Below are 27,569 nucleotides of genomic sequence, written 5' to 3'. Positions count from 1 at the left end.
TTGAGAGCTGAAATACATTTTTGATTAGTGCAAAGGTCACTCTCACAGACACACATAAACGCACTTTAATTTGCTGTTACACTCCAAATAAAATCCAGAAACTAGCCTTTTTTTGCATAGCCTACCTAAAGGGTTAAAAGTGCCAACTGATGAACAAAAGTCAAAATTACAAATTGTACCTCTTCCTAACAGGGAAAACCACCAAAAATCAACTGCATAATTTTATGGTGTAAGCGTTTTTTTTTTTTTTTTTTTTTTTACCTTTTTATTGGAAGTCAGTGGGGCTAACAGTAAGTTAGGGAGAAAAAAATGAAAATCAATCGGAAATAATGCAATAAAAGCAATGTTGTTTCAAATATCCAAGTCCACAATTACTTTTTAAATTAAAAATACATCATTTTGTGTGTGTGTTTTTTTTTTGTCTCCAAATCAGTGACATCATTTATGAATTTGGCAATTAAACAGTTAAAGTTCTCACATTTTTAAGCAATTGAGTAGTTTTGATCAGGACTGAGGTTAAGTAACAGATTTATGCAAAAAAGAAAATATTTATCTGTTGCATTATTACAGCAGTTTCATTTAGTGGATGTTTTTATCCCTAAAATGACAAAGGGTAGTAAATTTGTCCAATGTGGATCATTCAGTTCTTTAAAAGATTAATAGCATTTTCTCAAAATATGTCAAAATAAGATTTGTCACCAAAAATCATTCTGCTAGCTGAAACACAAAGTAATGCCAAATTAATTCTCAAAATCACCCCAAGAGTGGATGAAAACATTCCCAATGTGTACATATGGGTTGTACTTAATACTTAATATAAATACTTATGTATTGTATGTATACTTAAAGGGTCACGAAACACCAAAACACATTTTTTGAGCTGTTGACAGTGGTATATGTGTCCCACACTGCTATAAACACTATTAGGACACCTATATTTCACTAAAAAGTGTAAATTGGTTGTTTTTGCGTTATTTCAAGCAAATTCGTACTTCCGGTTTGAAACAAATTTTTGAAGCTGCGTCACGGTCATGAGATAATAGCGTGTATTCCAGCATGCAGACTGGGCGTCTGTGCCAGAGTGAGTCTTATTACGTCTTACAGTGTGATGCATTAATGCATGAGTAAGGCTTGGTTCAAACCAATCAGCGCGCTCTATTGTGCAACTTCATTAATATTCATTAGTGTCACAGTGTTTTCACGACAGAGACGCCACGTTGTGTTGGCAAAACAAGCGTGAAGTTTTGCTTTTATAGTTTGCTGCCGTTAAGTTTTGTTTTCAGTTTCTCTCTGTGAGAGAAGTCACGTGTGGATTAACAGTGTACGCAACGCTCGACAACAATAACTTACGTGTCTAAGGAGGATTATTGTTTACCTGAGAGCTGTTCTCATCTGCAAACGCTGAGATCTGGATTCGCTTGTAGTCTTCTCTTAATAAAGACGCGGCTCTAGTTGCTGGTGATTGTCCTGTCTCTACAGATTTGGTAAGTGAGCGACCAGTACTCTGTTTATTCAGTTTGCTCGTATCGAACTAAGTCAACTATTGCACCGAGTCACCGAGTGTAAACACGTTAGCATCACAACCAAACTTTAACCTCATGTAGGGTTTTTACCGCATTTAGTGACCGGAATAACACACGCAGCTTTCTGACGCTACCTGCCGAGTGCATCTAAGTTTCTGGGAAATGCAGAGGTTTTTTTTTCTCTCATTCACCGTGCGGTATCAAACATTGCATGAAAAATACACGCTTAGAGCAGTTCCTCGAATCAAATATCTCGTTTGTCGCGAGGGGCATGAATGAATTCCCTGAATGAAAGAGCCAAACTGCAGTTAAAGTCCACCATTTAATAATTTGGCAAATAATTCGACTACAGATGTCCATGTAGGTTAAACACCATCACTTTCTCATGTGTGTGTATTTTGACTCTGAAACTCGCACATGCCCAAATAGACACTCCCACACCATCCCACTTTAGTTCCTCCGACACTCCCCCCTAAACAGAGCTGGACACGCCCACTTTTCTGATTTTTTCCAAAGTAGAGGTGTGAAAAACACCCTGCTGAAACGAGGGGGTTTCATGGCCCTTTGATAATGTGTCTGCTACTGTGTGGCACATAAGTGCTCTAATAAGTACCGTTTCTTTTAGCATACCTTCTAATGTTCCTGAAGCATTACCACACATTAAACATCATCAAAACATTTATTTGCTGAAATTGTAATCATGTTCCTACAAGTTTGTAATCTAGTAGTTGGTGTATGCAGTTTGGCACGTTTGGCGTCATGTTTATATAGAAAATTTGAGTTTGAATCTTGCTCGCAGAACTTACTGATCTAATGTAATTTCATGGCCTATTATATTCATTCATTCATTTTCTTTTTGGTTTAGTCCCTTTATTAATCTGGGGTCACCACAGCGGAAAGAACTGCCAATTTATCCAGCATATGTTTTACGCAGCAGTTGCCCTTCCAGCCGCAACCCAACACTGGAAAACAGCCATACTCGCATACACTACGGCCAATTTAGCTTATTTAATTCACCTGTATCGCATGTCTTTAGACTGTGAGGGAAACCGGGGGACCCAGAGGAAACCCACGTTAACACAGGGAGAGCATACTAACTCCACACAGAAACACCAACTGAACCAGCCAGGGCTTGAATCAGCAACCTTCTTGCTTTGAGGCAATTGTGCTACCTACTGCGCCACCGTGCTTCCCCGGCCTATAATATCCGCACTGTAATTGTTATTGGTCTAGTAGTTGTTGCATGTGGTTTGTAACATTCTCTTGTTGATCATGTGACCAATGTAAGGTTGAGTCTTGCTCACAACATTAAGTAATTTTGTTCACATTGCTTCCCCTCATCATTCTCTGTCATTTCTTCACAGTGATCGTTGCCATCTCTAGTAGTTAGTTCATTTGAGTTTAAATCTAATAAAAAGTTGTCTAATAGATATCTAGTGGTTACATGCTTTCATATGTGGCATCATGGTGCTTGTTTAGGCAACTTCCAGTTGAATCCAGCTCACAGCTCACATTTCCTATTCTCTTCTCCGCATCATTTCCTGTAATCTCTGTATGATGCCTAGTAACAAAAAAGCTCAAAATATCTAATCATGGACTGCTGTTGTAGCACACTGAATGTGTTTTGTGATGTGGACACACACTATGATTCATGTTATGCAGTCTGAAACGTCTGAACCTATTATGATTTAGAGGAAGTACAGCTGAATGCTGTTGGGAATGTTGATCGGTTTGAGGCTGGAATTCTTTGTGCTGGATTTTCCATTAAGTGTCATGTCTATTTGTACAGGAAACTAGGGTAAATACCGCTGTAAAACATGCCAAGGTTATGTCAAATATTAATCTGATAAAAGTGCCTGTAATGTTAATGGGATGTGTCTTATTTATTAACATTTAAAACTATAGTAAATTCAAGAGAGTGTATACTCTAGATCTCGACTGGAAAGTCAGAAAGAATGACATTAAAGAATGGGAAATAGAGAGTGATGAAGAGTGATGAAATGGAGAAAAGGAAGGGAGTTGAGGGAGGTGAATAGGCAACAGAGAAGAACGATGATTAAACAGACAAGGAAACGGAACACTGTCTCAATTGTCAGATAGCTGTGATGTTGTTCAGTAAAACGTTTTGAACAGTACAGTTTGTTTAGTGTTTTGCTACCTTCTGAAGCTGCTGTTAATTTGTGGCAAATAAGACTGTGTGTTATATTTCAGAATGTCTAAGATTGTGCAAAAACTTCCATTTAATTTTGTAGTGCTTTCTCACATACACATTGCACATACACTGACAGACTCGCTACCTTTCTCACTTGATGAGGTAGTCAAAAACTCATTAGATTGGATAGCTTTATTAGTGTAGATGCTTTTCTGTCGTATTTATTTAAACTCTTTAAAACATCCACCTACACTACACCTACACACATAATTGTGATAGGATACATAAAGAAAGAGTAAAGGTGCATTTCTAGTGCATGTTCAGTACAGCTCACTTTTGGACACTATTTTACTGCGATCCACACTTATTACATGGTACCTTTCTAGAACAAACCTTTTCTCGGTTAATGTTCCAAGCAAGCTGTACCATTACCACATCGTGACAATATACAAACTGCTGATTACTGTTGGTTTGAGAGAATTATCACTACCAAACCTGCTATATTTAAGTAATCATCAGCAGCCAATGCTGTGTTGTTGGTGCGCATGGCATGACTAAAGCATTTTTATACAAACAAAAGAATAAAACACCTGAAAGATCATTAGGAGAGGTCCAGAAGTCGTTCTTGTTGGTTGCAGTGGAGTCAGTATGACCACCTGCAATGAAAATGTCAAATTACATTGCAACTAATGTATACTGATAATTAGAGGTGTGAACCTATACTGGTCTCACGGTTCGATTACGATTATCATGCCTTCGATTCGGTTCAATTCGATATCACGGTGTATTGACGATGCTTTCCATATACAGTGTTATATTTTAGGGGGGAGGCTATAACAAGCTGTCTGTATAAACACACAGACACACAGTACCACACTTTCTCTCATTCAAACACATACACAAACATAGACAGCACCAAAGAAACAAACACACACACACGCACACACACACTTAAGCCCTTGCAACAGGGAGAGCTCGCGCTGAGCAGAGCAAAAAAACGAAAAAAAGAAGCACTTTTCCGACGGTACCTAACTGAGAGCTCCTCTCAGCACAAGCTCTCCCGGCTAAACACATATTGCGAGGGCTTAAACGGAGCAGTGCTCGTAATGTCAAGCGAAAAAAAAGAAAAAGACAGCTGTGAAACATAACCAGCTTTGTCTTTTTTGTAGGAAACACACTTTAGATCTTTTTAGGGTAAGAGGTTTTTGAGTTATTGCCGTCTATAACTGAATGTGCGTCAGAAATATCGAAAACAAAACCAACTGAACCGCGCTCCTTTTTGGCGCCCCCCTGGATATACAGCGCCCTTAGCATTTGCCTATGGTGCCTATGCCACGGGCCGGCCCTGAGTTGGCTGAGTGTTGTAAATACTCACGCTCACCTCCCTCTTGACAGAGCGCATAGGAGAAAAATGACGTCAGTACATAATAACCGGTTATCAATATTACTGAACCGATACCTTATTGTCCGCATCTGCATCGCGGTGCACCGAAGAAACAATTAATTTTGACACCCCTACTGATAATCCCACCCACTTATAGCAGTACTAAACTGCAGTAGAAATGCAAACTGAGCCATATTGGGCAACCCAGGCTCATTGGAGACATGTGCCCAGGATTACACTTGAGAACCAAGAAATAAGTACCCTGGACTATGTCTGCTTGTTTTCACAAATACATTCAGGGCCGCCGTGCATGATTTTGACAACATTATGAGACACGTTTTCTTATGCGTGCCATTTCTTGTAAATCCACCATGGTGTACATTTTTGTCAGTCAACGTCCTTCTTGTGTGTGTCCATTAGAGAAGCCTGTCAACTTGTATAACCTTGCTATTGACTGACCTACCCATATTTTTTCCCCAACCGATAATGTTTTCAAAAGAAAATCTAGAAAGATCTAAAAGATAAAGACTATCGCAGCTTTGTTTAGTTTTACCTGGTTTCTGGAACCATCCTTCACTTCGAAACCCAGTCCAATGCCATACGTGGCTAGCTACTAACCAAACCAATCATGCTAGAAAAGCCATTCATACAGGCATAATCAGTCAGCGGTAGGACCTTGTAGCATCTGTTTTTCACCCAAAATGCTGGCATATGTACCCCTGGGCACATATTTCTCAGTTCTCAAAAGTATAGTCACATATTCCCTATGAGCCTGTGCTGGTATCGATTCTTACCACACCATACTGTGCAGTGTAACAATAGCTTAAGTGTACATTGCTGTTGTATTTCAAAAGCACACAGATTATAATATAAAGGAGCGTCTCAGTTGGCCAAAAATGAATGTTGAAACCAACTGAAAACAGGGCTTTGGTAATGGGTTGAAAGACTTCAGCTGTTTCCTTTCCTTTTATGCTGTGTACCTTAGTGGTAATTCTATGGATCCTGACCACTAATATAAAAGTTTCAAGTTCAGTCACTTTGTAGGGGTGATCCAAGAACTGGGCGGCTACTGAAAACTATCCAGCTCTGAGAAAAACCACTGAAGCACAGTCTGATCCTGATACACTTTCTCTGTTATTAGTGCACTGTTGCAAGTTGTTTTAGGCAGAAGGCATGTGGTGAGTGGTTTGTAAATTGGATTTGCTTCAATCATGAGCACTCTGATGTACCGCAGACCCCTGCAGAGAACAGATCGAACCCGTAATGTGCATCTCACTCCATCTCTGACTCCTTTACTCATTATGCATCATTGTTGACTCGTTTAATCCTTTGCACCACATTGCATAACAAATAATACAACTAATACAACTGGATAAGATGAAATCAAATACTGTACTGTGATCAAATGCTGTGTACTATGCAATGCTGTTATTTGGAATCCTTGATTTTTTTAAAAAGTTATTTTTTTACTTGATTGCTTCTGATTACGACTGTAGTATGTTCTGTTTCCAAAGAGCTGACAGTTGGGAATCTCCTTTGCATATGTGTGCACTCGTTTGCATGGCTTTAAAGTCATTCAAGCACAGTCTGCTTTGTGTTTGATTAGAAAAAGGAACTACTAGACGGTAACCAAACACACCCTTTGTATATGAAAACCATCCCTATTGTGAAAATGACTTGATGACGTATTCCTTTATGTTGCAAAGGGCTTTACATTAACACCCGCCAAATGCTGGTGGATTTTAACTGTGGCGGGTTAGGCAGCCACATCCACTAGCCACTTTGGCTGGCTGAAAATTGTTTTTAAATTGTAGTTTTCTTTAAAGCACGGTCGACAACAAGGATGGCACAACATTCGTGCAAATGCAATCTTAGAATCGAGGAGCAGCATGACTGACAAATATAATTTTCGTGCGGGCAAAAGAAAGCCAGTTGAAAACCGAGTAAGAGGAGAATCACTCCAACAGCTGATATGATGCGCGCTCCCGTTTCCTTGCTTAAAACAACCATGCATGGAAACGTGGAAACGTACCTGGTATGATCGGTTCTCTTTCAAATAGACTAGACAAAATGTTATGTTCATACACCCACAGTCTTGCTGCTTTCAAGAGCTCCAGATTGGTCTTTTTGTCAGCAGCACCGGTAGTTTTCGCTTGAACCATTATTTAAATAGGAAATAGCATATTAACTTCTCATTTATGTTTAGTTAACTGGTGTCAACTGTTTTTTTTAAGAATGTTTTGTTAAAAGTGTTGTATTCAGCTATATTTTGCTTGTTTTGACAGATTATTTTGTTTATTTTATTTTTAGTGTGGTTAGAGATAAATTTGGTAAATCCTTTGAGCTCTGAAAAGTCATGTGAATTGTAATACAACACTATGAAACCATGACCCATGTGCTCATGCTCACTGAGCAAGCTCATACACAACATACACAAAAAGTCAAATGAATTAGGAGGCATGTGGACATTCCACAAAATCTAAATCAAGTCATTTTAGCATGTCAATGTTAAATTTATGCATATAAAATATATTTTCCCAACAACAAAATTGTGGCTAGTGAAAATGGCGAGTGGCTAGTAATGTTGGAAAACTACTAGCCACACTGACTGGTGATCAAAAAAGTTAATGTCAAGCCCTGATGGTGCACTAAACAAAACTTCCACTTAACATGTATTAAACATTTCCTTTGATTAAATAAATTATATTTTTTTGTAACAAACAGGATATGTGAATGAATATTGTATTCTTAAAGCCCTGGATAATGCTCTTTTTCTCCCTCATAATGTTAATATCCCACATTGTCACCTTATAGGCTGATCACTACAATATATTTTTCTGTGATGCTACATACACATCAACCATAGATATTTACATTAGATGTCGCCTACGCTGTTGTTGTCTATGGGAAGGAATGTGTCAATAGAGCCACCATTTTAGTACAAGGTAGAACTCCTTTGAAATGAATGTGGTTCCAAGGTGCAGTGTAAGACTGGCCATTTAGAGCCAGATATATATACACACACACACACACACACACATATATATATACATATATATATACATATATATACACATATCTATGTTCGAGAGTTTTCCCCAGTGATCAGTATGCAAATATTTTTTAAATTATGAAAATTATAATTTTACATCACTTTTCTACATGGATAGATAAGTGGTAGCAAGGGCATTGCCGACAAAGAGTGAGGGTTTGTGTGCATTGAAATGTATTATCTTCCTCCCTGTTAAATTTCATCTAATCTATGTCCAGAAACACACCTCCTCTCCTACTTTCACTTCTCATTCTAACGGAGGGAGTGATTCGTTTGTGAATAAATCCTCGTTATGAACGACTCATTCACTTAGCCCATAATAATACAAGTTTTTAGCATTGTAGCGTCTTGTTGTCATATTTCATTTACATTGTTTGCTGAACTAGCATAAGCCTATTATTTAGTGCAAGTTGGTGTTACTTTGCCTTATGGTCAGGGCAGTAAAAGACTGTATTATCATCAATACTTATTTAGCACAAAAGTTTGTCACAAACAAAAACATAAAAAAATGAAACTAACCTATAAAATGATCTGCCGCTAAAGTCCAGCATCTTCACATTGGCTTTAGTTTTGACTAGTTTGGTTGAATGACGTTCGTCCTAGAAGCCCTGTGCAGCAAATGTGGCGGTGACATTGTTGCATGCTCAGGGTCCGTATGTGATATCTAGTGTATATATCTATGCACATCAGCAAATGCCTGTATTATGTCAGAGACTACTTGCCATATAAGTTAATTAGCTTCATTGCCTGAGGTTTACCCTTTAGGGTTGGAGCTAAGAAGGGATGTACAGTGAGTGTGTGTGTTAGGGGTAATTGTGGGTACATTTGTGTCATCAATAATTATATAAGCATTCATTTATTATGAAAGGTGTTTTGAAGCAGGCATTTATTAGCACTTTAGTTTGAAGCAGTTATTCAGTATGGTGCCCATGATTGTTCTCACTCCAAATTGCTCTTTGAAGGTGGATATATCACATTCGGAATGCATCATGAGACTGATGAATAATACACTGTTATGATTTAAACATTAAAACATAATATTATATTTTATTCATTCCAAAAAACAAAAGTGAAACATGCTGTGCATTATACATAAAGTTGGTTCTTCAATAGACATTTATAAGTCGTTATAGGTTTCTTAAGGTATGATAAAAATTTCACGGTATCATAGTATTGTGATCACTGCTCTAAATCAGTTCTTTTTAAATGTTTGGGTAAAAAAAGTACAACTAAAAAAACTTTTACCTCCATTGAACAAAATACATTTTATTTTAGAAAGAATTTATAATAATTTGGAACAGTAAACATGTCAGGAAAAAGAATTAAAATAACTTAATTGGTTTCAAAAACACAGATTTCCTTACAACACATTTAAAACACACACACACACACACACACACACACACACACACACACACACACACACACACACACACACACACACACACACACACACATTAAAAAAAACCTTACATACAGTATTACCTTAGGAACAGTAAAACAACATATTTTAGCGGTTTTAAATCCTCGACATTTCCAAACCGCTGTAAACCTTAAAACCGGTTATTGTCCCATGTCCCATGTATAACTTGCTAATATTTATTTGTCATTCATTAAATGACCTGCAAACCAACCATCCAAAAGTTTGGGGTCAAAACTGTATCATTTCCTTTTCATTTGTCACTTTTTAGTTTTTGAAAACATTAATACTTTTTATTTAGCAAAGATACATTAAGCTTTTAACAAATACAAATTCAGTGTCATCTTTACTTTCTTCTTTCAGGAAAAAAAAAATTGTATGCACATCAGGGCTCCAGACTGCTTGTAAAGGTCACATTTTGTGACCTTTTTTCCTCCCAGTGTAACCATTTTTTTTGAAGGTTGTGCATACCTTATATGCCATGCTTATACGCAATTACAGTGTTGCGTATTAGATACATCATTAAATTCATCTACTGTAAAGGTGGGCGAAACATCACTACTTGTTTGAACTGAATGCGGTATTTATTGGCTATGCATGAGGCAGTGTATGCATTCTGCTCTCTTATTAAAAACCACAAATCAAACTAGTTTAAGGCCACACACACAAATCATCATATATCAGTATGTTATTTCTATAGTATCACGGTCTGAAACCATTGGCATAAATGTGTTATATTTATATTACCGTCATATTAGTTGTGATACCATGATCCAGCAGTGGATTGTTCAGTGCTGCTACTATATGTGTACAGTATGTGTTAGATCAACTTAGGAATGTCCTCCACAGGAAAACCTGGAAACGTTGTGTCCCAGCCCACAGCTCAGGAAGTGTGTTTTTTGACCCTGTGTGTGTGCTGATAGTGGCTCTTGTTTCAGTAGGAGAGTATTCAAGTGATACGTCTCGACTCGCTTACCATAAACACTGGTAAAAAACCATTAAAAACTACAAACATGGCAGATAAGTAATATAAGTAGGCGTATTGGGACGCAGCAAAATAATTCTCCGCAGGTTTGAAATGTGGTTGCTTGGGAACAGTGGAGCGAGCTGATTGTCCTGTATGTCCACTGGGAAGGTTCCTGTCAATCATGTGTCTGTGAGAACAGCCGGGTCTAATGGAAACACATGTTTAGTTCAGGCAGAGACGCACATATGCAGGTGTTGCTGTGTGTGGGTGGTCACATCTTCCTGTCTTGTTGCAATGTTCTTCAGAGGTTATGAGTATTTTTGTTTAGACAACAGCAGATATTCAACAGCAAACAGCTGCACTGGCCTTTTATCTAAGAATAAATTAAATAAGCTTCTGTTTGACTTTAGTGATTGCAAAAAGACGACTTGAGGCAGAGGACAAGTTTTCACTGAAAGAAATTGTGACTTTTTTTTATTAAGAAGAAGGAATTCATTCAGAAATTTCTCATTAATTACTATACTTACATTTAGTGTATAATTTAGAATATTTTTATATACACAAATTAAATGTATAATTTATTTATATATTCTAAAATGTGCATTTAAAATCATCTTATGTCATTTTTTATAATGATATATCATATATGTGCATATTTATATAAATGAATAGTTATATGAATTATAATATTGTGCTTCCCACACATAGATTTTACTTGGGCAGGCCGCCTGAATATATTAACAGCCACCCAAGTATATTTAATGACAGTTTTTTTGTTTGGTTGTTTGTTTTTTAACCAATATTCACATCTTTTTAGAATTTTTTTGCCATTCGCCCAAGACAGCCAAACATCCGCATTTCATTAACCAGTGGAAATTCTTCTCTCACCCTTAGGGATGCTCATTTTGGTTAATTTTGCTAACCAACAATCGCAGCTCGTTAACCAAATATTAACAGTTAGCTAGTCAGATTAATATTAAATTATTATTTAATAAAAAATTATTGACATGTCTATTTTGTGTCTGACACATTACATGTTGCATTTTAAAATACAGATTTATTTTAACATGCAAACATATTAACAACAGAACATACAAACAACCTGTTATTTTCCAAATGGAAAATAAGTTTTTTTTTTGGTTGTACACTAAATCATCAAAAGCCTATTTGTTGAGTTTATGACGCAGATTCAGGACAGAGGCAATCAGCATCAGCGCTGCTTTTGCATCAACTCGTCTGTGTCAAACTGTCAAACCTTCTTTCGTCTTGCTTCTTTGGCAAAACACTTCTGTAGGCACGTGTGGTTGCACATGTTAATATACCGCCAGTTAACAAATATGTTGCACATCATGTGCCGATCAAACCAAATGCGCCTTTCCATTCCAAAAACGCGCCTTTTTGTTACTAGGAAATGACTGAATCAGCTGGTCTATTGTGCATATGTGTTTCTATCGATGTTTTTATAATTGTGATATTAAATAATATTGTAATATTCTAGATTTATAAAGTAATATTGCTCTAGATAACTTGAAACAATGACTACAAGTCTCTCCTCCATCTTTAAAGTTTTTTCTGAGTCGTCTTGACAACACAAACACTGTTCTCACCCCAACAGAAACCCTCGCTGCGTCCGAAACCGCATACTTCCATACTATACAGTACGCTAAAATCAGTATGTGAGCCGAGTAGTATGTCCGAATTCATAGAATTCAAAAAACAGTATGCGAGAAGTACCCGGATGACTTACTACTTCCGGCAAGATTCTGGAGTGCGCATCCCATGCATGCTGCGCTATCCCATGATGCCCCGCAAGCGAATTCATGAATGGGAGTAAAGCAACGTAAAATGCGCAGGTACGTCACATGACTATGTCAAAATGGCGGATGTAGTACGTCCAAATACCATTCATACTTTTCACATTTATACTGTATAGAGCAGTGGTTCTCAAACTGTGGTACATGTACCACTGGTGGTACGCAGGCTTCCTTCTAGTGGTAAGCAGAGGAATGAAATATGTCATGTACATGCTACACACTTTTCAAAATTTACCAACAATACTGGATATAATATGCCAAATAGGACATATAGCCTATATTTCTGAGGTATTCTGCCACGTTTTTTTAACTGTGCAGAGTTGTAGCTGCTTTACTGGGCCTACTACGCTACTGTATTTCAATACTGCTCATTTTGTTGGTACTAGGAGAGACAATTTTTTTCTGAGGTTGTACTTGATGAAAAAAGTTTGAAAACCACTGGTATAGAGTGTACTTTTCTAACGGCCGAGTAGTACGTTTAAATTTAAATGCAGTACCAACTGAGTAGTAAGTGATTTCGGACGCAGCCTCTGTCTCTGCTAACCCTAACCTTTCGGTTAATTGTTAGTTGATTATTTTGAGCATCCCTATTAGCCCTACATATTTCGTACTCCTCATTGTGTATGTGCAAGAACTGTCAACAACACTTCCTTAGACAATCTCAGAAACCCACAGAGATGTGCCTTTTTAAGGCTTAAAAATAAATCTGGCAAATTCGGCTGGTGTTTTTAAATCTCCTAAAATATCCAGGGGACGGCTTTAGCGTTTGCTTTTTTTTAAAAAATTTTTTATTTTCTTTTTTTTTTCTTTTTTTTTTGAGTTTTTTTTTTTTTTTTTTTTTGCATAATAGATTCTTTAATCTAAACATTTCAAAAAAACTTCACTAAACACCCAGAGATGACTAAATGACACCTAAACTAGCTGCTAAATATATGTACACCATTAAAAATGGTCAATCAACTCATTCGCCTTATTTTGATAATATACAACAGGCATGTCTAAACCCGGTCCTGGAGGGCCGGTGTCCTGCAAAGTTTAGTTCCAACCCCAGTGAGACACACCTGGGCTGGCTAATCAAGCTTTTACTAGGCTTTCTAAACATCCTTGCAGGTGTGCTGAGGCAAGTTAGAGCTAAAATCTGCAGGATGCTGGCCCTCCAGGACCGAGTTTGGACACCCCTAATCTACACTTTATACTAATAATTATTTAATTATTTTTAAAATAATATCTATTTTAGATATATTGTCTGTTTTTATTTATTTTTTTTCTGTAATTTATTACTCATTTGCTGTATATGTTAATAATTTGATGATGTTTATATATTACATGAGTTATACATATCGGAAAAATGGTTTGGCAATACTGCACTAAATGTCATGCCAATAAACATTTGCAACCTGAACTTAATAAATAAAAGTATTGTTAAAAATCACATAATTTTTTGTCACATGCATTTAACCATTAATGTGCCATGAGTAAAGGATGTGTTTCAATCCGGCTACCAAACACAAGTATATTTCAAACTCGAGGGAAGCACTGTAAAATTATAGATATTGCTATGGATTTAGTTGATAGTTATGTGTTTTTACAAAATATTTGTTTTGTTTAATAAACAACTGATTCCATTCCTTCCAAGCCATGATTCCATATGTTCATATACATTTTTATTGCACACAAAACCATTGCTAAAAACTTCAGAAGATTTTATGATTCCTGATGTTGCTGATAGCATATTGTAGCACTTGTTGATTTGACATATCAATCAAATCAATCCCAAACCAAAGTTTAGTTTCTGTTTATAGTTTAGTTCATAGTTTCTGTTATAAACATATTGCATATTCATTTGTGTGAGTTTGTGCACCTACTTTACTTCCTGCCTGAGTATACAGGTGCTCGACACTTGTAGAACTATTTTCTTCTGAGCCTAGAAGGACTAAATGAAACCTCACATTCATCTAGAGCCACACAAATAGCAGCCAGAAGGACAGATTCTGCATATGAGCACACACTCGCTCTCACAGCTGCGCTCCTTCACAACTTATATCTTTAACAAGCAGACACTCACACACTGAGAGAAAGTGAAGACATCTCTCCCGGATCTAACAACACTGCTCCCCGCTGTTCAATCCTCATTACACATCGCCACTGGGCTTGATGGAAACTGCTTGACTTGATTGAAGGTTACTGAAAGGGTTTTTAGAGGGATAATGTGAGACCTTTCACTTCCACCTGCTGCTTTTTCAATTATAATATGGGAGAAGTTGTGGTCATGGGTGCTAGGGTAACCAGGCACTTTGGGTAACGTCGGCGTTTTTGTACAGTATGTTGTGACCTTCAGGCATGACTACAGGAGTAAAATCATCACACCATTGTTTATAAGGGAAACAGGATGCCACTGGTTCATTAGAACATTATTGCTCTAAACTATTTATCGGGCGAGGAACCATATACAGTATGGTAAATTCATTGACGATTATTTTTTCTTTGTATTTATTTTAAGTTTATTTTTATTTGTATTTTAATTATTTTATATTTATTTCAAGTCATAAACATCTTGTAATAATCCTCAGTAACACAGTATTTTTCCATGAGTATTTCAATGACCTATCAAGGGTTGAAATTATTATTATTATTATTATTTTTTTTTTGGTGACTAAGTAGAATTGACATATTTCTGACGAAGTACAATATACCTTTGTTGATCATAGTTCTGCAAACATGTTCCATGAACAATATAGACACAGCAACATTCATAAATATTAATGTAAGCTATTTTAATGATTTATAGACTATTGCAGTGGAATGTATGTTACCGTGTTAGTAAATGTTGGCATTGAAGGTTTGTAGCAACTCATGATGTAATAATGGCATGTAATGTTAAAACTGAGCATACTGTGAAATACTGTAATAGTGCTACAGGGTTCAATGAAGAATAATGAAGGGAGATATCCAATTTCCAAAGGTTTATGTGGATTTTATGTGGAATCACTGAAAAATAAGAATGTATGAGACATGTGAAGCATTGAAATAAGTGTTATATACTTGCTGTACTTGGGAAGGCAGAACTAGCAAATTTTAGAAGCAAGAGTGTAAATAAACATCGGCTACCAAGGCTTCATATTTTGAACTGTCTTGTCATCAGAAAAACATTGTAAAGGCAGGATTGTTGCTGCCAAAGCTCAACAATCACTACCTCCATTGCACAATGTCACATTGGAGTGGCAAAATCATCATCTGTCTTTTATTTAGGTGAAGTTTTTATAAACTAATTTTGAGAGAATCACTTGCTTATGATTGTCTATAGCTGATATTGCATTAACAATCACACAATATACCAATCAGATGAATACAAACACACATACATAGCCGAATTTCCACCTATTACTATCCTTCAGCTTAGCTCCTGATTTATCAGGAGTCACTACAGCAGAATGAACCGTCAATTAATCTGGCATGTGTTTTATACAGCGGATGCCTTTCCAGAATCACATATATACTCTTGCCAATTCAGTTTACCTTATTCACCTAAAGTACATAGCAAGTACATACCTGTAGCACCCAGAGAAAACCAACATGAACATGGGGAGAACATGCAAACACGAATTGCCTTCTGGCCCAGCCAGGATTCGAACCAGCGACCCTCTTGCTGTGAGGAGACAGTGCTAAGATGTAAATAAATTAAATTATTTTTTCATATGAAAACAAAGCATGAACTTGTTTGCCATATGTGTAATTTGCATACATTGCCTTATATCAGATTTCTATTATGTATTTTCTTAAAAAAACGTAAATAAATGACTACATTGTGATATATATATATATATATATATATATATATATATATATATATATATATATATATATATATATATATAATTACCGTGAACTAAAAATACTCATACAGAATTTTTCTCAAATCGCCCATATCATTTCCATCCATTTTAATTTGTAACAGCAGATACAGTACATCCCCTTTAAATGTTAACCTGCAGTACGGTTCATGTCCATGTTATTTCCCAGTCCACACAGCATACCAGATGGTAGAAATTTAGGAAATTGGGTGAAACGATGCTTGAAAAGAATTCATTCCCCCGTTCTTCCCCCAGTGTGTGTGTGTGTGTGTGTGTGTGTGAGTGTGTGGTAAAATAAATTGTGACAGAAGACTTTGCTCAGACAATGTCTTTTGGTAGGATCAGTGTGTGATAGTGAGATCAGAGTGAAACACTTAACATAATCTCTTTCTAGATCTCTGTTCCTGTGCTACCACTGATAGAATGAAGCAGTCAGCGAGGCTTCATTTTTCTCCAGCAGTGTGAACACCAGTGTTCTCCTGAAGGCCAGTAAAGAGCAGTCAGGAGGTTTAGGAGATTTGCATACTGCAGGCATAATGATGTAGAGCTTTGATGACTTTATGAAGGGATGATAAGGAGGTCTATGACAGACACATTTTACATTATGACAGATTAGTCAGTGAGTGCATGTGCTGGTGCTTCTGTGGTATTTAATTACACACTGCTGCTGAGTTACACAATCCACATCCACACTTGGACACGATGCTGCAATTTGTACTTGTGGGTTTATCCTTGACTGATATAAAGCTAATTGGGGAAAAAAGTTTGTATACAATTTGCCATATGAATAAACTTGTCTTGCCAATAGGCTAATAGTTTTTTTTTTTTTTTTTACTTGTGCCACATCTCACATATGATGTAGGAATGCATTGATTACCTGATTTCACTATTAACCACACTTTAATTGGTCATGGTTAATTAATCATAAAGACTTCTTTCATTTCTGCACCGAACTGCTGCAACTAAAGAAAGTTATGGTAACGGTGTGCTTGTTTATAGATCCAAGCTTGTACACAGAGGCGAATATGCACGCTCTAACTATGGCTAAGACTGGTAACTAAGGGCCGTTCACATGTCGCATCGTTTGTGTGCAAGTTTGTTATTTTTTTTTCTTGAGCGCATATTGGGAATGACGTGCACATGGTTTGCACTCAGCACGAAAAAATGGCTTGAGCGCACCACGAGTCACATGACAAGCACTATAAGAATATAGCCTGTTTCCAACAACAAGCCCTGTAGTGGTTTGCGTCATATTCTAAAAAATTTTAGCAGTGGACAATTAGGAGAACAATCATGGTGACTTAGTTAATTTTATTCTCTGGTGGATCAAAAAATTGACATTTGTAATTCGTCCTCCCCAAAAAAGTAGTCTCAATGATTCGCCTTCGGCAGTTAATAGTAATGACCCAAGCGTACTGGACCCAGGTGAAGAAGCTCCAAACAATTCGAGTCACAGCACTAGCAATACTAAAAACACGAAATACAGGAAATACCAAGATAGTTATCTGCACTATGGTTATTTCCATTTTTCAAAGCAGTCCACAGTGCATTGTCTGCGCCAAAGTTATTGCTAGGCCCACACGAAATCTGCGCACGCAGAATTCTGCAGAATTTCGCAGATTTTTAACCCATCATTGATTCTGTTTATTTACTTGTGTAAATGGGTGTGAATTCATATTTATTCAGTTTTTAAATTAATTTTTAGTAATGTTATTGACTAATATGAATATATTTATATAATTTATTTACAATAAAGTTTGTAAAGTAATATGTTCTGTCTTTTAGTAGATATATTTTATGAGAGACTAGCTTTGTTTACCAAATAAAGTGAATCTAATAGGATTTGCATTGTAAACATTGAATACAAGTTAAAAAGGTATTACTTTTTATTTCCTATATTAAGGTTTTAGTTATAATACTTCCAAAATCATTCCACAAAAATCTGCAGATTTATAAAATAATTTCACATTAGACAGTTGATTGTCTTTAATGTAAAGCACCATCAATGACTGAAATGACCTATATACAAATAAAACCTGCATCGCCAATATTCATATTCCTTTTTAATGTACTTAATATGTGTGAGATGTAGCACATTTGTTTACAAAATTTTTTCAGAAACATTATTCATCAAAAATGATCAATATTGTTTTAGTTTATTGTCATTTTCATCCATCTTTTATATATTAAACATGAACCCCATTTCTAATTTAATTGTATACATGTACCTCCATAAAAAGCCAGTGAGGAGAGTATATGATGTTAACAAATAGGAAGCAAGGTGGAAGGATTTGACATATGTAACAAGAAGTTTTGTACTAAATAAGAAATCTCTCTGCCACACAGACTCTCCACCTGAGAGAACAGGGCGGAGACGTAGCATACCGGGCTCCGCCCCTGACAAAGTCCCACCTACAATGGAGCCCACAGCTGCCGCTGCTGCAACACCCTTCAGAGTCACTGTGAGTATTAAATCTGTGTGTGTGAGTGAGTGAGTGAGTGAACTCGTGTATTAGATCTGGACTCCAGATGTGAAACTACATACTGTGCTCACATGTATCTTATCTTTATTGCTACTGCTACTTCAGATCTCAAGTATTAAATCTTCTCAACTATATAAGACATTTTGTCAAGTGCTAATTTCCTACTTGAGACTATAAACTTTAGCTGTGAGGTTTCTGTTGTTGTTTTTTAATTAAAATGCCAAATTCTGTGAGCAAATCCAGGCTTAAATTATTTATATGAAGACCAGTTTAATATTGGAAGTATTAAGCTGAGGTCTAGATCAAGGCTTTATTTAAGGACTCCAGGATATTAAAACTGCAGACAACATATAACGCTGAACAAGCTCTGTTTAAAGGGAATGTTTTATCGTTAGGGAAGATTTAACAGCATTTATACGCTCTCTGTAATTGGTATGAAGTTGTAATGATATTGTGAGGGGGAAAACACATGATTGAAAAGCAGTCTGTTAGCAGTCGTTTCAAATTGAGGCTCACATTATGTGCCGTTTGCAGGAAGTGAATCATTAGCAATCAACAGCAGGTGGTAATCGGTAGTTTTTTTTTAAACTCTCCATTAGAAATGCAGTCTTACAAAGCACCCACATGGGCTTTTATGTGTTTGCTGCTTATCATTTACTGCATGCAGATGTAATTACATTTAAATGAGATCTCTGAGGTGTCGAGGGCTACTTGACCTCTGAGCCTCTGCAGATTCAGGCCCAATTATTCGTCTAGCCTAGTGCGTAGTTTGCAAATATCTCCTGTGAAGTCAAAAATCTCCACAATAGAATGAAAAAGAATACTCAGACGTCTTAATTATTCTTAGTGCGGTACGTGTCTAAGCCTGTTTGACACTGGAATGGAAGCCTTAGATGTTATTGTTTTGGGTTAATTTATGGAAGACACAACTGGATTATGTCAGTCTATGTAAGCAATTAGGAAAGTAACTATAATCCCCCTGCACCCCCCACTGGTTGGCAATGGTACTGACCCTTTCACTTCAGGAGCTCAGGTGAATTTTTTATTTATTTTATTTTTTTTGCCCCTGTTCTGTATGTCCTGCTTCAATCTAATATTTTTACCCTCATTTCTGGGAACATGATGTTCAGGTCTAATAACTCGAGCAGTTGAATTTTATTTGAATATTATTATATATCTTTATTTATAATAAAATTTTATTAAAAAAAAAAATATATATATATATATATATACTTGTTTTTGTATAAATGTCTTATAAATCAGTAAAGCCTGAGAAGTCATAACAGTTAATTTAGACCAACTTTTCATCTAGCCAAACAATGGCTCTTAGCTATATATATATATATATATATATATATATATATATATATATATATATATATATATATATATATATATATATATAATTTATATATAATTTATGTATATATATATATATATATATATATATATATATATATATATATATATATATAATTTATATATATATATATTTATATATATATATATATATATATAATATATATATATATATATATATATATATATATATATATATATATATATATATATATATATATATATATATATATATATATATATATATATATATATATATATATCCTTGTTTTTGGCGTCATGGTGTCGCAGTGTGTAGCACGATCGCCTCACAGTAAGAAGGTTGCTGGTTCGCGCCCGGACTTGGTCAGTTGACATTTTTCACAGTGTTCCTCCTGGTGCTCCGGTTTCCCCTAAAGTCCATAGACAAGCGCTAGAGGTGAAATGAATAAGCTAAATTGGCCGTAGTGTATGTATTTGTGTGTGAAAGAGTGTGTATGGGTGTTTCCCAGTGTTGGGTTGAGGCTGGAAGTGCATCCGCTGCATAATACAGGGTGTAATATACTTAAAGTATTAAAAGTTGATAAATCAATTCTGAGAAAATTAAGGCCCTTAAAAGGTATTAAAAAGTCTTTATCATGCTTTTACGAGGTCTTAAATTTTGTTCAAGCATTGTCCAAAGTGTTTAACTCCAAAAAAGCATAAATATATTTAATTTCCTCCTAATAATAACAATGTTTTGATTGATCCATGCAATTGGTACGAGCTGAGGTGCATTCGTCCGGGTGATGTCACGCAATTTGCGACAAACGCAGGAAGGTGAAGTTACTCTCTCCACGTGTAGCAAAACCATAGAGCGAAACAGACGGCAAAATGGGAAAATGTAAGTTTGCGTACTCCTGCTGAAGAAAGATGAGTTTAAACAGTGGCTGAAGCCTGTCGCTGAAAACAACCACATCATTTATATTTCAAGCTTTGTTTCTTCCGAGCTTATCTAAGTTCTGTTGCATGGTTGTGCTCCACTGTTTATTAACTGAAAGGTTTGATACTGATTAGAACTTAAAGTGGCGATGAGGTCTTAAAATATTCCGAGAAGGTCTCTAAAAAGTCTTAAAAAGGTATTGAAATTACCTTTAGGATTCCTGCAAATACTCTGTAATACCATATGCTGGTTAATAGAGCTGTGAACCTACACTAGTCTCACGGTTCGGTTCGGTTACGATTATTCTGCCGTCGATTCGGTTCAATTCAATATCACGGTGCATTGACGGTGCTTTTCATACACAGTTTTATATTCTCTTCACAGCAGCAGTTCTTGTATTAAAATGTATAAATATATTAATATACTATTTGTAATACAATTTTGTCATTTAATACAAACGGTCAGATATATAAACTGTACCTTGAAACAACACGAGCATTAAGCAAATAATATAAACAAATATAAATATCCAGCTCACTTTCTGATCCTTGTCTAGTTCTCTTACAACCCTTTGATTGGTCACATTGTCAACAAAAATGGCTGTGATTGGCTCTTGCGCGCTGCACTTTTCACAGATGAATGATACTGATAAGCGGCAGGCGACGATCACAACTGATCCATTGATCCGTCTGCATCGCGGTGCACTGAAAAAACAATTAATTTTAACACCCTACTGGATCAGTTGGCAGTTTACTCCGCTGTGGCGACCCCTGATTAATAAAAGAACTAAGCCGAAAAAGAAAATGAGTAAAAGAATGAGTATCCTTGTTTTTATAGAATTTTTTTGATTAAGTTAATTATACAACGTTGAACATCACCTTATTTTGTGATGTGTCATGGATCAGTAAATGTGAAAACCTCCATTAGGTTGCGTCAAATCCATGTTAATGAGTGATTCATTAACCCATTCACTCAAATAATTTTTAAGAAAAAAAATTGCAGATACATTTAGAAACGAAGCAAGTGACTGTCTTTGAGAATAGATGCCTTTTACAGTTTTTTCCAACTGCTTTAAAGCAAAATCTTTCCTTTTTACACAATTTCTGAAACCTGAAGCTATTTCTCAGCTTTGAACTCCGTTTACAATTGCATAAAATACTTTTTTTTTCAAAACACTACACACAATTCTCTACCTAAAACACAAACATCTAACAGCAAGTGACTTGATTTCTTTTCCAAACACAACCAATCTGAACTCTACATTTATTCACCCGGTCACACATACACACACACACACACACACACACACACACACACACACACACACACTGTTCAAATGTGGAAACACTCATTTTTTAACTGATCACTAACCAATCGTTGCTTGACTGTAATACAGGCCTATAAATAGGTCAAAGGTGACAGGACACTGGGCTGTTCTGGGCCAAAAAAAAAACAAAACTGGTCCACAATTTGTCGTTTTGTACCTACCGCATATGCACCTTTTCTAAATCCTAATTTCCAATTTCTCATAGAATAGAATCGAGAAATGATTCTCAGCCTGGCTCTGTGAAGTGTATGTTGGCCAGCCCTATGCCCACATGATGCTTCTGCAGGCAAATGACACTTGCCCCACCCCCACCGCCCCCACAGACCACAGAGTCTGTTTACTGGAGAATTTTGCTTTACATACAGGATGTTTATGGTTTTGTTGTATGCTACTGGATCTAACAGTAATCTTTGGAATAATGAATATTTTCTGTTTCTTCATGTGATTGGTGTTTACAGTGTACTTGTCAATCCTCTCAGCAGCTTATTTTCACTGTAGTAAACATTGTATTGAATAGCAGATATAAGTCCATAAAAGAGTGTAGAGCTTTAGATTTATAATGTACACGGTGTACCCAAACATTTACTATTATGAAAGAAGCGTTTGCTATTTGATCCAAAAGCTTCATTTTGACTAGGGTTTATGGCATTTTGAATGCAGTATTATATTTTTAAGGTGATGTGTGGCCTTTTGCATTTTGTTTGTTCAGTTTTGATAATTGTGTGTAAAGTTTTGAAAAAGGTGACACTGTTTTGAAAACATTTGTAAACAGTTGAAAAACTGTAATTAGCATGAAAATTAGTAAAAACCTTTTATTAAACCTTTAATTATTTTAAATTTGTGCGCTTCACATCTCATCTTATGATTGGCCATTCACCCATGGGAAATGAATATATAAATAAATAAATAAATATATATATATATATATATATATATATATATATATATATATATATATATATATATATATATATATATATATATACATGAGCAATATCACACGAGTAGCTGTGCGATATGGCTGTATATCGGCACTGGTGGGAGGCGTGCAATATACAGCCATATCGCACTGCTACAATTGTGATATTGCGTTTATACAACAGTTTGACGGCATAATTGTGTATATAAAAACAAAATCAAACATGGAGAGTCTCAAAAACCCTTTTATATGAGGAACTACTTTCTTCCGGATTCAAATCATAAGCTGACAGTTAAACAGCTGAGCAAGCATCTTTTAAACTTTAGATCTGTAGTGTCTGCTTTTTGCTGGCTGTATGTGGGCGGAGTAATACACAAAGGGTAAAGAGGCTTGGGTGCTGATATTACTTAAATATATCACGGCTATCAGCCACTCTGATTCAAGAACCAGACAGAACTGTTGTGTGTGTGTATGTATATATACACTATATATACACTAAATTATTTTTTGAACGAAGGACCACATATTTCAGAATGTTTAAATGTTCACAATAGATTTTTGTTTTCCCTTGTTCTTGTTTATGGTTATTGATGAACTGTTTATTTTTGTCACTGAAGTAAAAAGGGGCAGAAGGAGTGTTTAGAAATTTATTTCATTTACACCAATGCTTGAATGTGAGCATTTGCTGCTTTTCAGAGTCAAAGTCCCTTTAAGGCAAGTTATTTCACTTGGCGGCCATCTTTGAAACACCTCTCGGACGGTATGCTCGGGAATTCTGTTTGAATGGGGAAACATCAAATTCTCCAAAAATGCTTGCCAAGCTTAAGATTAAATTTCATATTAGAAACCACCAATTAAATTAAACAACAACTGTGTCTTTAGTTTCATTTCCAAATATCTAAATCTCACAAAATCTGCAGAAACTCACAAGTTATAAGTATTCATCCCTCCCCCAGAGCATTGTAAGTCAATAGTGATCGATGATTGGCTTCTGTACTAGAACACTGGCTTTTTTCACCATAAAGTGATCAATGATTTTCTCCTGTATTAGTAGGTGGGGCTTTATGCACCATAATGACAGTTACACTGTTCCCCATTCTAAAAGATACGAGTGACATGTCTTGTGTATTCTGTAGTCAATTCAATTCAATAATAGCTTTATTGGCATTATTATTGCTACAAATGTATTGATAAAGCATTTATAAAGTTTACCAAAAAAGCAACATACATTTATATTAAAACAAACACATTTAATTGTAGTAGTAGTAATAAAAAAATAAATAAAAATATACATAATTTATTATACATATTTATATATAATAATTAAATTAAATATAAGTAATATAACATTATTTTATGTGTATATATATATATATATATATATATATATATATATATATATATATATATATATATATATATATATATATCATATTCTATAGTCTTTGTTATAGTTCAGAAGTGTCACTCTGGGGAGCTCAGCAGAATGTATGATGTCATAAACAGAATTCTGTTCTGGAATGCAGAAACTGCAGTTTGGATTCTAAACTGTTGTTGGTGTTTGAGTGGTTGAGTGATTGAGGGCTACGTTTGTGACTTACTGACAAATTCACTTTCGGCCTTCAGTGTTCAAGATGGTGCTGTTCAGCAGTGCATTTAAAAAGCTTTTTGATTGTTTTATCCCTTTCTGGCATCGAAGGGAGACACAGCAATGTGCAGCTCAAGAACTGGCGGCAGTAAATGAATGTTCAGAGGGCGAGGCCTGCAACTTCACTGCTAATCCCAACAAGTGCAGAAAGAAACGCTGCAAGGGGGCTAAAAGAGAGGTCAAAGCCCTGCAGACTCCTGTCAGACCCTCTGTCTTAAAGCCCATAAAGGGAAAACTACCGAAGCTTCCCAGTGGCTCTGGAGACTTCATCCCTCCAGCTGCTCGCTTCAAGCCCCTGCCGCCAGTGAAAAGACCACAAATGTGTGCTCTGGAAGAACCCGAGCAAGAGTTTGTCCTGCCTGGGTGCCCTTTTAATGTGGACCTTCCCAAACTGCTGGCAGTTCCTCCACGTCCTGTTCTTGCACCAGATGAGCTGTTTTCTCACCAATCCTCCTCAGTGCGTCCTCACAGACCCATTTCTGTGGAAGGACCTGAGCAAGAGTTTTTCCTTCCTGGGTGTCCTATTCAACTGCATCCTCCTAAACAGCTGGCTGTTCATCCATGTCTTGTTTCTGCACCAGATGAACTGTTCTCCACAGTGTGTCCTATTCCTCATCCTCGTGCATGTGCTCCTCTGAGATCAGTGTGTTCTCTCAGCTCACTGCAGTCTCAGTCTTCAGGTTCTGCCTGGTCTGTATCTGCTTCAGAGCTCATGTTTTCTGATACTGAGGATGAGGAAAGTGAGTTTGGGGAGACCATCCAGGCCTTCCTCAAGCCTGAAAGATGCCAAAGACAGATGATTGCCTGGGAGGAGGAAGAGGAGGAGGTGCTGGATGATGAATCCTGGCAGAGTAAAGTGTTTGAATTTGAGGGCCTCAGTAAAGCTGGAGACTCTGAGGCTGAACATGATATCGCCTCTCTGTTCTGCGTGAATCCTGCTGATGGTGCTGAGAGCAAGCCCAGTGGGAACGTCCTGGAGCAGCCAAAGAACAAAAGAAAAGTGCAGATGAATCTGTTCACCTGGGCAGAGGACAAGGTGAAGGAAAAGGTGGAGAGGAATCTCCAGAAGGAGAGGGAGAGAAGAGAAAGAGAGCTGCTGCACCAGCGTTACAGAAATGATCCTAAACTGAAGCACCTGTGGATCAACAAACACAACCACAACAACAGATGGTGCTGATGTTGATCATCGTCCCTCCCCATAATATCCCACTCACCCTTTACCCACTGCACAGTCCTGCCTGTAAATAAACATGTGCAATGGCTGAAAGATCTGTGTCTCTTCTTGTTTTTTACATAATATAAAATAAAAACATAATATAAAGAACATGTTAAGCATAAACGGAATTATTTTGAATCTTTTCCTAAATCTTTGTATTTACTCTGTGAAAGATGCTAAAACCATAAAACTTTGACTCGAATACCCCACAAAACGGCAGCTGGTACCATAATGCAAATCAGCGTTTCGCAAGGGTGACGACAAATGTCAAAGGCAGGTAGAATGATGATGACGATGGTAAAGAGAACCAAACTGTCTGCATGGTTATATTTATAGTGGACACTGATAATGCTCATTGCAACATATGCAACAAGTTGTTTTGTTGTTAAAAGCAGAAAACACAAGCAATCTGGCCAAACATCTTTTAAAAGTGCATTAACAAATGACAGAAAAAGAGTTTTCAACTGCCTAGCTACTAATGTTACATCATCCACATCCTCGGGTATGCATGCTATCAGTCATGAAGAAATTAGTATGATATTAATAGTTTTATAAACACACACATTCGGATACATTGAAAATTGTTTTTTCTGCAGTAGCTTAAATAAATCTTAAATAGGGATGCTCTGATCAGGATTTGTGCAGCCGAAACAGAGTACCAATTCTTTGTCATGGTGATCGGCCGATACAAAGTATTGATTCTGATCTTGCCATTTACCTCCTCACATGTTGTGGCTGCTGTAGGCTATGCATAAAATACAGGAGCGTGAGTGCGTCCTCCTCTGCTTGTAAACTTATAAACGCCTGCGATCGGTTCATGAAATCGGCCAGACTTTTACTGTCTCTCCACTCCACCAATAGCTGGTGTGCGGTGAGCGCACTGGCGCCGTTGTCCTATGGCTGCCGTCGCATCATCCAAGTGGATGCTGCACACTGGTGGTTTGGAGAGACCCCTCTCATGATTGTAAAGCGCTTTGGGTGTAAGGCCATACTCAATAAATGCGCTATATAAATACACAATACATTACAGATTGGCGAGTATCTATCGAGTCATTAAATGTGATTATCAGCCAATACTGATCTTCAGCTGATCGATCAGAGCATCCCTTATTTTAAACATTAAAAAACGCTATTACATTCCTGTATTTACAAACAGATGAATAATAATAAACTATGCTTAAGAAATTATAAATTCAATTTTTACATTGCAAGAGGTTCCAAAACTGTATTTCTTTTAGTCCCAAATACCAAAAGTAAACAATAAAGACCAACACATCATACATATAATGTGTAATTATATAATTATAATAATTATATAATAATAATAATAATAATAATAATAATATAATTATATATATATATATAACTATAACTATTTCTTCATCTCAGCAGTGACAACACTGGTTATTATTTTTCCTTTCTTCATAGCACAGGACTTTTGTAAGAAAGGTCATCCTTTACAATCTCTGATTTGTTTATCTGTGAGTTATTTTATATATGTTAAAATTAATAGTTAAAGATTTATTTCCAGTGTGAAGAGGGGCAAAACAAAG

The 27,569-nt window shown here is 36.3% G+C and overlaps 1 protein-coding gene across 6 annotated transcripts in view; it reads left to right on the top strand.

The window, feature by feature from the left end:
* The window catches only part of dab2ipb (DAB2 interacting protein b), a 191,903-nt gene that overhangs the window by 60,073 nt on the left and 104,261 nt on the right, over positions 1-27,569 (top strand). For all 6 annotated transcript variants that reach the window (XR_015490298.1, XR_015490297.1, XM_087252099.1 and 3 more), the window contains 1 exon segment: positions 18,510-18,625. Coding sequence is in view for 4 of the 6 variants with exons in the window: in XM_087252099.1 (XP_087108225.1) it covers positions 18,510-18,625 (116 nt within the window). In the remaining 2 variants the exon portion in view is untranslated.

Source organism: Danio rerio, chromosome 5 (assembly GCF_052040795.2).
Source record: "Danio rerio strain M-AB ecotype USA chromosome 5, GRCz13ab, whole genome shotgun sequence".
In the NCBI taxonomy this organism is placed as follows: domain Eukaryota; kingdom Metazoa; phylum Chordata; class Actinopteri; order Cypriniformes; family Danionidae; genus Danio; species Danio rerio.
This window is presented reverse-complemented; position numbering and strand designations above follow the sequence as displayed.